General features: G+C 36.4%; 1 protein-coding gene across 1 annotated transcript; it reads right to left on the bottom strand.

The window, feature by feature from the left end:
- Nucleotides 1-5548: 5548 nt before the first annotated feature.
- LOC6648732 lies at nucleotides 5549-12722 on the bottom strand. Its single transcript, XM_002071799.4, has 13 exons — nucleotides 12309-12722; nucleotides 12078-12127; nucleotides 11813-12008; nucleotides 10314-11388; nucleotides 10106-10240; nucleotides 7972-8183; nucleotides 7839-7910; nucleotides 7474-7766; nucleotides 7234-7414; nucleotides 6915-7163; nucleotides 6376-6855; nucleotides 6136-6312; nucleotides 5549-6056 (listed from the first exon to the last, which is right to left on the bottom strand). Exons 1-13 carry the CDS (start codon nucleotides 12342-12344, stop codon nucleotides 5904-5906), a joined length of 3309 nt encoding a protein of 1102 aa, XP_002071835.2. The 5' UTR covers nucleotides 12345-12722; the 3' UTR covers nucleotides 5549-5903.
- Between the last annotated feature and the right edge of the window lie 392 nt (nucleotides 12723-13114).

Raw genomic sequence — 13114 nt, 5'->3', positions numbered from 1 at the left:
TTTCGAACTTCTAGTACATACAAACAATCGAGATACATAATATACATATGTAGGTATATAGTACATACAAATATCGCATATGTGTGTTTGTTGAAGAAATGAAAATCTCACAATTTTAAGATGTTTCGTATGTCAGAAGAGCGACATGAAATTATTGATCGCATTGCTCATACGACACATAGGTTGAGGCAAATGCCCAGGACGACTGATTTCAAGGGCAGGCAAATTTTTGGAGAACACACAAATTTTTTGCATAGATAATGATGGACATTCTTTTCACTATCTGGCCATACCTAGGATTGTTTTTCAATGCAACATTACGCATACGACATGTTGTCAAAATGAATATTATTAAATGGGCCAATGAAAGATTAGATGATTAGATCATTAATCATCATCTCTGATAATAAAACAAAAAGGAATTCAAATCGTACTTTGATTTTAGACAACAAATTTAAAAAGTTTTTTGATCTTTTAAGCGTTCTCGTAGATTAGAATTAATAAATTACACTTAAATTATTTTGCACAAATCAATTAAGATAGACTAAACTGTTTTTGCACTTGTGTAGAAGCTTCGGAAATCTATGGTGATCAAGAATATATATGTAGATACTTTTGAATAACAAATCGGTCTAATTTACTTAGTATTACTAATAGTGTGTATGTATGTAGGTCTAACCAAAAATGGGACAGAGTTAAATCATTGTTTACCTATTTCGACACCGAAAAAGGTGTCAAAGATACAACTCTTCTTATAGTCTCTCTCCGAATTTCTCTCTGGCTCTCTCTCCCTTCCTCTCTCTCTCTATCTTTCTCGCTCTCCCTGTCTGTTGGTAGGCGTCTCTTCTGCTATTTTGTTAGTTGCTTACTCTCTCTCTCTTTCGCTGTCACTCTGCCTATCCTTCCCTCATTCTATGCATATTCCTGTATATATATGTATGTGTGCGTGTGTGTGTCTTTGTGACCCTGGCAAGGGTCAAAAAGCGAGTCAAAAACTCACACACAGCCCAACAGATCGGACCAAAAAAGATAATATGTAATAACAGGGCCCAAAAACAAAACAACAACAACCAAATGAAAGAAAAAAGAAAGAGCACAACATCTCGCGTTTTTTAACAGACTGGAACTCACACACACGCACAGCTAATAAACTAAACATGTGTGTGTGTGTGTGTGTGAGTGTGTGTGTGTGTGTGTGTGTTTGTGTGTGTTTGTGTGTGTGTCTGTCTGTGTGCCTTGGTGTGTTGGTGTGTTGATAACACATACAGCCACTAGAGAGAGAAAAGTTTTGGCTAGGCCTTAGCAGATAGCCTGTTACTTTTCTCTGCTCTTTTGGCCCCCCGAACTCACCCCTCTCCCTTGTGCCCACCATCGTCACATCACTTTCACCATCTCCATCGCAGTCTCTGTCTCTCTCTCTCTCTCTCTCGCTTCTCTCTCTCTATTTCCCTTCATTTTTTTATTTATTCATTCATTTATTTATTTTTATTTATTTTTCCCTTTTTTTTTTGTAAGCTAAGTAATTGATGATGATTTTGGTGAGTTAAGGGAGAAGAGGAGTGGAGGAGTGGAGCAGGACAAGGATGGGGGTGGTGGTGGCTACGAGTGGAACGGCAATGGTTGGCATAGGAGGAGAGGAGCGAACGTACCCCAAAAATTGGACCATAAAAGAAGTATATTTTTTCCTCTTTCCCCCCATACCCTCCCAATCCATGTTTTCACTTTTCTTTTTTTTTGGCCATATTGTTGTGTAAAAAGTTTTAAAGAAAAGCAGAAAATTCACTGTGAATGCGTGCTACCTTGATGATGATTTTCCGTTTTCCCTTTGCAGTTTATGTTATTGTTTTTGTTGTTGTTGTTGTTGCTGTTGCTCTTCTTGTTATTATTGAATTTTTTTTTTTGTTATTGTTTGCCACTTGTTCTTTTTGTGTATTAGATTTTGCACACGCACATTAAATTGTTTACCATAGAAACAATCAAGAAAAAAAATGTAAGAAAAAAATTGGTATAAAAAAATCCTCGATTTTATTTCTTTTAAATATTTATTCTTTTTTTTCCTTTGCTTTTTAAGCTACTTTTTTCATTTAAATTTTCTTCTTTTTTCGTGTGTGTTTGAGACACTTTGTGGAATTTGATTTTCTATTTTCTTAATATTTTTTTCCGTTTTCTCCTGCGTGCAGAAAACAAAAATTTCGAATAGTTATTCTCTCAACTTTTGAGTTTCGTTTGATTTTCAATGTATTGTTGTTGTTGGTTTTCTCCTTCTTATTTTGTCTATTATTTTGCAGATTTAAAATTTTTACTTTTTTTTTTTGTTTTTTTGTTCTTCTTTTCAAATAAAACACGCGGTCAGCGCGAGCAAACGAGGCGTACGCACGACAAGGACGTCCGCCGCACACGACACTCAAAGCCTGTGTCCCCGTCTAGGAAAATGGAAAATGGATTTTCCTCTGCCCTGTGTGGCAAAAGCAGCAGCAGCAGCAGCAGCAGCAGCAATATCTGCAGCATTGCTCAGAGAGAGAGAGAGAGAAAAAGAGAGCACAAGCCGAACGCAATTTCTACTTATTTTTTCTTTTGTTTAATGTGTGTGTGTATTTTTTTTCAATGGTTGGTGGTCGGTGGCGTGGCGTTGGGGGGTTGGCTACTATGGCAACGCAATCAGTAGGCTGTAAACCCTATTTAACGAAAACTCGCCGAATTGAGCAGCAAAGTATGAGGAGGCATGAATGAATCGCTCATAGCTGGTCCTCGGCTGTCCTCGGCTCTCGCTCGTTAATATTCGGTTTTGCTTGATTTTAATACCCTTGCCAAAATGTGGTATACAACACATTCACATGAATCTCGATAGACAAGAAAAAACTTGCCCCAACTCTTAACATATTTTAGTTGCCGATTTTCATTCAGTTTGAATTGAAGGTGATTGAAATTTATCAAAAAGAGTATTCAAATCTTCGCAGAACTTCAAATTAACAACGACACACTCTGTGTGTGTGTGTGTGTGTAGGGGGAGAAGTTTTCTTCGTTTTTTTCTTGTTTTGATGGCGATGGCAACGTCGACGGCGGCGGCTTTTGTATGCTGAAATATTCACGCTGGCAGCGCAAATTTTCCATGAAAAATTCCACATGATTTCAATGTTAACTCTCGCTCCGAAGGCTTTTGCTCTTGCTCCTCTACTCACCCACTTGCTCCCTCTCTCTTTCTCTCTCTGTGTGTGTCTCTCCAAGTTACTCTCTTTTTCTGTTTGTGTCGTAAGTCAGTGGATTTTAAGTTGCTCTCATTTTTGCTTTCTCTCTCTCTCTTTCTCTCTATTGCTTTGTGTATCTCTCAGGGTTAGATTATACTTTTGCTTCCTACGCCTCCCTCTCTGCAAGCAGCGGATGGAAGGCTGATGGTCCCACTTGTCGTATACGTAATGCGCAGTTGTAGGATATGCATTGCATTCCTAAATTCAATCTGGGCGCCCTTAAAAGCAGCTGATTGAACAAACATTGGAACTAGTTCCCTCATATGCCATCAATTTTCTATCCTTATACAGTGGGAGCTTCCAAATTTTTGAAATAAATTAATATCAATATTTTTTCTTCTTGTACACTTGTATAGCTGTATAATTTAAATTTAATTTTATTTCAAAGTTCTTGCATTTTCATTTGTTTTTACCGATTTTTTTTCAATTTTTTTGCTTTTCCTTTTTTTAGAAGACAACAATTAATATATTGAATTAGTGTAATAATTAAATATACAATTGTGTGTAGTATGTTTACTTTTTTCAGATTTTAGTTGAAGTATAACGAAATTGATGTAAAAACATATTTTTTGTTGAATGAAAACATTTTGCCGTATTAAGTGGCTTTTGTTGCACATTAATAATAATAATAATAATAATATTGTTATTGCAACACATATAGTATTCGACTCCAACCTTTCAGGAATATCATTATAGAGCCATAGAAATTCTTTTTCACAGAATGATATGTAATAAAGTAATTTAGAATAGGTACACAAAAATGTTATAATAGTAATAAAAAAAACAAGTTCATAGATTAAGTCGAAGAGCCGACTTCAAGATACCTTGTAGCAAGTAATGGGTTAGTGGGGAAAGGGAAAATTAAATGTGTGTAGCCTAAAAGTTTATTAAATTACCCAATTGAATTTTTAGCCGTTTGGCAGTGAATCTGAGTGATGGGAAGTCTTGGTTTCTTCTTCTTCTTCTTGTTCGTTGCCTATCGATCTATTTACTTCACATTCACATTTTGATCGTTGGCAAGACACGTTTTTTTCACCTATATATGTATGTATGTACCTATGTATATATTTTAGATGTTATTTTAATGAAACATTGACTGATCATTTTGAGAGAAGAGTTCTATGCAGATAGAGCGGTACACGGACATGACCATTGGGGACTAATAACGGATGATTCTTCCTATGAATGTCTATAAATGGATTTCTGACCTGTTGCATACATTTCGGGGAAATTAATTTGATTAATAAGTATACCTATTAACCCTATAGATACAGGGTATTATACATTTATTATTATACTACTTTAATTACATTCATACAATCATATATAGTATATGTATATATATAAAGGTAAACATATATATGTAAGACACACCGACAAACGAAATAAGAAACAAACAGACAGACACATACACGCACACACACTTACACAACAACAATTATACAAATATCATTAAGAACATTTTGTTTCTTAGTACATTTTTTTCTTTTTTGGGTGTAGAGGGAGACAGTTTTTTCTTTGTTTTTTTTTTGCTGTTTTCCAAGGAGAAAGAAGATAATTATCTAATTATAATTAGGTAAATATACATTTTGAAACTTTTCGTTTCTTTAGCTATGTAAAAAAATTATTGAATACATCTGTTAGTCTAGTACATAGTATAGGTAAATATATATATGTGTATATATATATATATATATATATATATATATAGGTAATACATGTTTTGTATTATCGGATAATACAACATCCAATCAAAATTCCTTTTTGCCATTTCAGTTGTTAAATGTATATAAGTCTGAGTTAGTATAATAAATACATATATGTACATATACATACATATACATATACATGTACATATATGTAGTATATTACATACAATGTTTATTAAATGTGTAAATTGTAGAGCCAAACTTTTGAAATTATTGCTATCAGAACATAAAAACATATATATTTTAGAAAAAAATGTGTTCCCCGATGAACAAAAATTTGATTTGATAATTCAAAAAAGTGCAACCATAGAAAAACATAAGGAAATTTAACAGATTTGGCTAGAAGAATGGAAGATAATCAAATCAATACTGCCTAATAATAAATTATCTAGTTTAAATGCCGTGTAGATGGTCAGTTGAAGGAAGATATTAAAGATGAATGTGCTACAATGATACTTTCCAACATTTTGAATGTTAATCAACTGATTCGAATGCAACTGATGTAGTGATTAGGTATTCGATTAATGAAAAGGACAATTTAATAATTACTAAAACAAAAATGTTTAGTTACATATACATATACATGAAATATAAGTACATATATCTGCAGTTTCATTCCCTGTAAACATTTGAATACTACAACTTACTTAAATAAATGTTTGATTTTGAAATGAAATTATTAATAAGCATGATTGGATTTGTTGTCCTTCTACCTGTGTATAACTTGGCAAACATTCTATCAGGATTTTTGTTTTTGTTTTTTTTTGTAGAATTTGTGCTTTTTTAGGCCCTGCCATGACTTGACTTGATTTTACGTGACTAACTAATTAACTAATTCTTTCTGGTAAATGAAGAAGAATTCTTTTGTCGGGGAATATTCCAATTAACGCAAAAATTGATTGGAATTATTTGTATTATTTACTGTTTGTTCACTGGCGCTCTGCCGGCGTCACATATAGGATGGTGAAGATTTGCGAGAACGTGATCTTGGCTTCGAGGGGCTCTTCAAACTATGCCGGGAACTGCTGCGTGGCTTGAAGCCGCGATCGTTCCAGGGTTCAGAGACGCGGCCAAACCAATGTATAAGGTCCATCACCTCAAGCTGGGGGAAAATTGAGACAAACACAAACACCCAGCTTTTACTCAAGGAGAAAACTTATATGAGCATAAGCATATCGTACCTGAAGGGTTTGCGGCAATTCCTTGAATATTTCACATTTTGTTAACTGAGCATGCTGGGAGAGAAAGGACAAGCAGTTTGATTTCAAAGCAATTGCCATATAACGATCCGCAATTCCCAATAGACAGACAACTGAATCCTCATCGATAAGTGAGTTGAGTGTATTCTCACATAGTTCCTGTCAAATTAAATGGATGGTCAAGGATCATCTAATCATATAGTATATATGTATGCCTAGTACCTTTAAATCGTCAATGGAATAACGATCGGCCAATAGCATTAGCTCACAGATTTGCTCTGCTCCAACTGTGCGATCAATTGGTGCTCCATAGAGATACAGAAGCAGACGTCGAAATATCACTGGCGATGTGTCTGTAATGATAACTTTCCGATTGATCGATTCCTGCATGCCGGACATCAGTGCCTTCTTGAACCATTCACAGCGGGCAGCGACTATGACGCGATGGGCCTTAAAACTATGCACTTGCAGTGCCACAGTTGTTGGACCTGTAGATGAATGGGCTGCCCCCTCTGACTGTGTCTGCGCCTGGGTTTGTGTCTCCGCCTCTAGGACCTCTGCACTGGCTGCAGTTGGGGCATAAGTATGCACTTCGAATTCCATATCGGCAAATTGAGCCGAGTGCAGTAGGCGCAAAGCATTCTTCGATAGATTACTATTAGCCGCAATGGGAGGCTCACACAGATGTCGGATGAGGTTCAGCTATGAAAGAGGGAATGAATGAATATTTCTGGATCCATTTCCGACTTACACACTCTTACCTTGATGTTCTTGTAGTCATAGTAGTGCTTTCGATCAATGCACATAGTTTCAGCATCGCTGACACCCAAGCCCAGATTATTCTCATGATCGGCCACCTTGAGATCATGCTGCAGACGATTCGAGGCCTCCAAGAGCCCCAGCTCAATCAGCGATTGTGTGAACTCCTGTTTGCGTACCAATGTACAAATTTGGCTAATCGCCTCGCGTAGGGCTGACTTGTGATCCAACAGTTTGACAATAACTCCATTCTAAATATTACAGAAAATGAATACATGAATACAGAGAATGTCTCGACAGTTTGAAATGTTCACAACTTACTATTTGACTTGTTGCCAATTTGAAACAGAATTTAAACTCTTTCCAGCCAAGTTTATCGTCCAAACGATCCGATAAATTCTCCACAATAAATATATAAGCGGGTATATCCACAATTAGCTGCTCAAGATTTTGATTAATTGTACTTCGTTTGCTTAGAAAATCCATCTCACAAAAATGTTTTCTGCAACGAATTGCAATAAGTCAAAACTAAAGATGGCTAAAGAAAAACAATCAACTAACTTTTTGTTCTTAATGATATCCAAGGCAGCTGCAATCCGTCCATAGATATCACGCATTTTCCTCACTTCATACATATAGAGAACGAATTTGAGATCATTCTCGGTGGAACTCAGTCGCTGCTTATCCGTCGGATTGTCGTAGAGCGTCAGGCCCACCGGTGGGCCACGACGTGGTCGTATGGCCACTCCCCCAACACCGCCGCCGCCTGTATCGACAAGTTGCAGCTGCTTGGCAATGGCATCATCCGATTGCTGCTGTTGCATCGACAAGTCCAAGTGCGAGCACTTTAGATCCTTAAAATGAAAAGTCAATCCCAGAAATTAGTTCGATAGGGGATAAAGCATATTGGCAGAGCATTTACTAACCTTACACATGGTTTCCAAAGAGTTTTTGATTTCCTCTATCACAGCGGTCAAAATCAATAAAGTGGATTCAATCTAAAATTTGAAAATTAGTCATTATTAAAATTGATAATAGCTCTGACAGTCTCTAACTTACCTCAGGTACTAGATAGTTTACTAAATCGGCCTTCTCATCTACACTTAGGCCCACAAAAACGCCAAGCACATTGCGAAGTAGTTGCTGCATTTGTGACATGAATATTGGTATACGGGTTCGAACATATTTAACTATTTCATTTTTCTGATACCGTGCCATATGACTGGCATCTTTGATGAAAATATTACAAAATTGTAAGACTTTTGCGCAGCCTGTGAAAACAAAAAACAAAAGTAAAGGTAAATTCAATATAATTAGATTAAAGCTTTAACTTTAATAAGAAAATCCCTTTTAACGGATAGGTTTGAGAATTGTAATGCAACTACACTAAATCGAAGGCTAAATCTAGTTGGGAATTACAAGCAAAGTAAACATAGCTGACAACTCCAAAGGTCAATACAGACTTCCATAGTTTTTCTTGATGATTGAAATTGAAGAAAAGATCAGAGGAAATCGAGTCTCAGTCTCAGATTTCGTGGCGATTTTCTTTGCAATAAATATTTATGTGTTTTGTTTGTTAGGATAACAAATTAATTGTGGCTGCTAACCAGTGATCTGATTGTCCTTCTTTTTCCTTTGCCCTTCTTTGCTAATTATGCCTCTGCACCTGCACAAATTCAATTTTTGAGTCATAAAATCCAGTTTTTCTTTTATGGAAATCCATCAAGTAATTATGAGTAATATTCAAAGAATATTCCCCTAACTATATACCTAAACACAAAATGTTGAAATTGAAAAATGTAAGAAAATATGGAAAATTAAAATCAAGGTAGCAGTCCTCGGTAGATGAGTTGTCTAAGTGGCCCAGTCATTTTGTCAACTGAACAACGAGGATCCGGGTTCGAATCCCAGGCTAGTGTATGGATGTAGTTTTCGTCTAAGCCGAAGGCCTTAGTTGCCAGTGCTTGTAAAATATAGTTAGGTTGATAGTTTATAACTATATCCTATACTTTAATAATAATAATAATAATAATAATAAAATCAAGGTATATAATGCTGTCAAATGAATCAGTTTAACCTCTAATTGTCTTCTGTAATTGCTCTATAATTTATCCCCCAGATTCCATTTATTTGATTATATTTGAACAAATTCGAGTTTTGCTATAACCACATAAATTTTTGTAACTTAATTTTTAAAATTTAAGCCATAAAAGGACTCCAATCTATTTAATAAATGTTAAAATTTGCTCGTACAATTAATGCCAACAAAATCGAAATTAATTCTAATTTCGATTCCTATTTCCGAATTATAGTCAGATGTAATGCAGAAAAAAAGGTATAAAAATATCACCGCTAAAAATTATCGTAAATAATACAAAATTTTCAAATCGATTGCAATATTTCTAGATTTTAGAATGCAGTTATAAAGGCATGTTAAGTTGCCTTAAATATTGTTATTTATTTGGGTATGTCACAACTAGTTTTGAAAAAACAGTAATTTTTATAACATTTTTTGAATATCAGAAAATTGAACCTGATTCATGAAAGTGGTGCTCTATTTATTTTCGCTGCAAAAAACCCAAAAAATAAAAATTCTGGAAGTGATATTGCTGGAAAATTCGCACAACACATTTGGAAATACTCGAAATACAAAATATCACTTCAGTTTTTGGCGATAGTTTTAATATCGCAACAGTATGCTTGATCAGCATGAGAAGCCAGGTGAATTTGGCCAAGATCTTCTCACTTTCTGACCATCCGTCCTTCTGTGCGTTTGAACCTTAGGCCCTCAATTTAAACAGTTGCTAGTTATTTGATATTGCCTAATTGAGATCAAGTTTGAGAATTGATCAGTTCGGACTAATACGGAATAGTAAACATCCATCGAAAAATCTGCCCAATTGTGAAATATCTCATATTTATTGAAGGAGTTAATGATTTTAAAATGACTCGCCTTAGTTAGCTTATTCTCGTTTTTATTATATATATGTATTATTTATTGTTTTTTGACCAAAATTTCCATTTATTCCCTTTATATTTTGCATTCTGCCATAACATGGCCGAAAGACTAGTCGTATACGTTATTTGCACTACGCATACGACAACCGATTTGCATCCGTCCAAGTCAATTCAAAGCCTACCAAAGAAGAATACCCTCTTCCTCTTCTCTATGCATTGGAATAATTAAACTTACCGATGGCGCATTCTCTTAATGCATCCTGAAATGTGGCATATAGTTGGGCAGGTTCATGGGATATACTGACGGGATTGATGCACTGTATCACACGATTGAGAATGCCATGCAAATCCATCGTGACATTGACAACAACTGAACAGAAAAAGAACAAATGAAATCTTTCGTTATTTTTGTTATACTTAATATTGTTGTTGTTGTTTCTTACATTTCTTAAGTCGCATTAATCTCAGGTACTTGCGCGTAGGTTCCACCAATTTGGTCAGCGAGGGTTGAGTCTCAGCAAAATTGATCAGCTTCTCGCATACATCCTCATCGAGATCGGGCAACAATGATTCCGTATAGAGCCAATGGAGTATCGGTGTTAATAGAAATGTGGGTAAATTATATAGCACTCCGACTGGGGTTAATGGTGATGAGGGCGGTGTATCCAATGAGCTAGGAAAGGGTGAGGGACTGCGTGCCCGATACGGTGACAAGGGCGGGCGTCTGGTATTGCAAACGGCTAGTCCCATTGTTGATGGAGCCAGCGGAGTGGCGGCTTGTAGGCTCGTCTGCTGCTGCTGTTGTTGCAGCATCAAATCCTGACAGAAGTTGAATATGTTCTTGCAATGCGACGTCTGCTGCTGGGCACCAGTTTCCAAGTGGGAATCGGAGTGGCAACGCAGACTGCTGCCGCTTCCCGTTTCCACGCTGAGTAAACCTCGATGATCGCCCATTATGCCATCCATTTCTGCCTGATGCCGCTCCTGGGTGTTGCCATTGCTCAGGCAATTGAAACTGCTGCTAAATTGATGGCCAAGTGCGGGTCTCGAGCCCAATTGAAAATCACTGGGCGGCTGCAGGTAAATGGGTGAAAGATTCAAACGTGGCAATGAGATTTTCTGTTCAATATCGCCACCAACTGAAGCGCTTGCCACAGATATTCGAATGGATTGTGGTGTAATGGTTAAATTATTTGTAGCTTTTGTGGGTGTGGCACGTAGTTGTTGTTGTTGTTGTTGCTGCTGCTGCTGTGTGGAAGTTGCCAATGAGGGTGCACTATTCGCACACATACTACAATCGAAGCCATTCAAACGTAAAATCGATGCATGCAATGCAAACTCAAAGCCACTGCCACTTTTTACTACCACATCACTAAAATACGTTTCCTGCAGTGCCTCGCCAAAGGTGAATTGCTTCTCCTGGCCAGCGGCTTGGCCATCCTGTAGACGTTTGCATTCCACGGCATACCAATTCTCACAGCTTAGCACTAAGGTCTCAGTCGGTGTCAAGGTGTTAGTCTTTAATTATAAAACAATATGGATTTAATAGATTTTAACACTCGATAACTGAAAGCAGTCTCTTAATGACTGTTGTTTAATTGGGACCAAGATCTGTTCTCAATCCCAAAGAAAACATTTTGGAGACTCACTTTGGAAAAACAAGTCCAAATAAGATCAAGAAGTATTTAAAATATCTATTAATGGGCAGTTGAATACGTAAGAATTACTTTAAATTGCATTTTTGCTTTAACTATCTTTAAGTTTTGTTTTAAATAATAGTTACTTGCTTTAACCATCTCTTTAACAATTTGTTTATTGGGATAAGGAGTACAAATTTGCTTGAATTCAATTTAGAGGAGGATTTCAGTCACAGAATTTCACATGGAGATTGAAAACTTATGCAGATATCTCGTGTTCTTATTAACTTATTAGTTCTACTTACACTAAATTCAATACTGTGACCGGCAAAGGCGCCAAATACCAAACGGGGATTCGTTTCATGCACATCGAAGGTCTCACAACTAAATAATACACTTGCCGAATCACAGCAAGTGCCGCAGTCTTTTGTTTCAGGAACTGGACTAACCAGATCATTATACCAGGTTATATCGCTAGTGTCATCAAGGCGAAATTTTATGCTAGCGATAGGGAAATGGATTGTGATTTAATAAAGCAAAGGGTTTAGTTGGTAATAATAAATTACTTACCCCTCCAAACCGGATAGCTCCCGTTTGCCCTCAAATGTGCAGCAGACAATCTATAAATTTGTTTGACAGTGGCGGGGGCGGAGACATTGGGAAGGAAGAATTTGCAAAAAATTGGTTTTAAATGTCAGAGTTCAGCGTTCAAAAAGATGAACATTTTCGAGTTGTCGAGGGGGTCGGACGGTGTAAATTTCGAGGATAATGGGAATTATTCAAATCTTAAATCTTTCTTACCTCCCAAGTACCAAGGAAAGTGTGCTCCAGCGACATTGCTATTGTTGCTGATCCTGTTGTTATTGTTGTTGTGATTTAAAATGAAAATTGCATTTTGTCCATGTATACATAGGTTTACATGCGCGCGCCTCCGCCTTCTGTGTGTGTGTGTGTGTGTGTGTGTGTGTGTGTGTGTGTGACTGTGTTGGCGAGTGTGTTGTGTGGGAGAATTTTCACAGTGCACTTATTTTAATACAGAGTTTTTCCAGTTTTTCGCAATTTTCGCGATATCTTTTCACAATCCATTGCATACTTTTAGGTTGTAGCTGAAGTTTTTAAGTTACTTTGTTCAATTAAAAGCTAATTTTGATTTCTTCACTTGACGTTTGTGTTTCGACCAACTTGATTTTTATTCTTCTTTTTTTTGTATTTCTGCCTTCTCTGTCACTCGTCGGCCTAACTTGCCAAGCAACAAAAGCTGCTCTCGCATGCGAAAGCTTTGCCATCAGCTGCCAAAAGCTTTGGTTTGAACTAACTTGAAAACGAATTCATTGTCATCGAATTGGGAAAAAGAAATCGATAACTCTACACCGATTAGATGCTGTGCTTACTTTTAAAGGATAATGGAATCTCTGTTTTATCTTTACCCACTTTTTCCCCTTTATCCATAATTTAGACTCTAAATTCATTAATTCGAATCGAATTAAACTTTTTATATATCCCTTTGGATCTGTCATCACCTTAAGTAGTAGCAAAAAGTTTACAATGAATATTGGATATCGATAAAATTTCAAATCAAACAGAAAACATGTATGCAACAAACTCAA

Source organism: Drosophila willistoni, assembly GCF_018902025.1.
Source record: "Drosophila willistoni isolate 14030-0811.24 chromosome XL unlocalized genomic scaffold, UCI_dwil_1.1 Seg141, whole genome shotgun sequence".
Taxonomy (NCBI): domain Eukaryota; kingdom Metazoa; phylum Arthropoda; class Insecta; order Diptera; family Drosophilidae; genus Drosophila; species Drosophila willistoni.
Note: the sequence above shows the minus strand (reverse complement) of the source record. Positions and strands in the feature narration are given on the sequence as shown.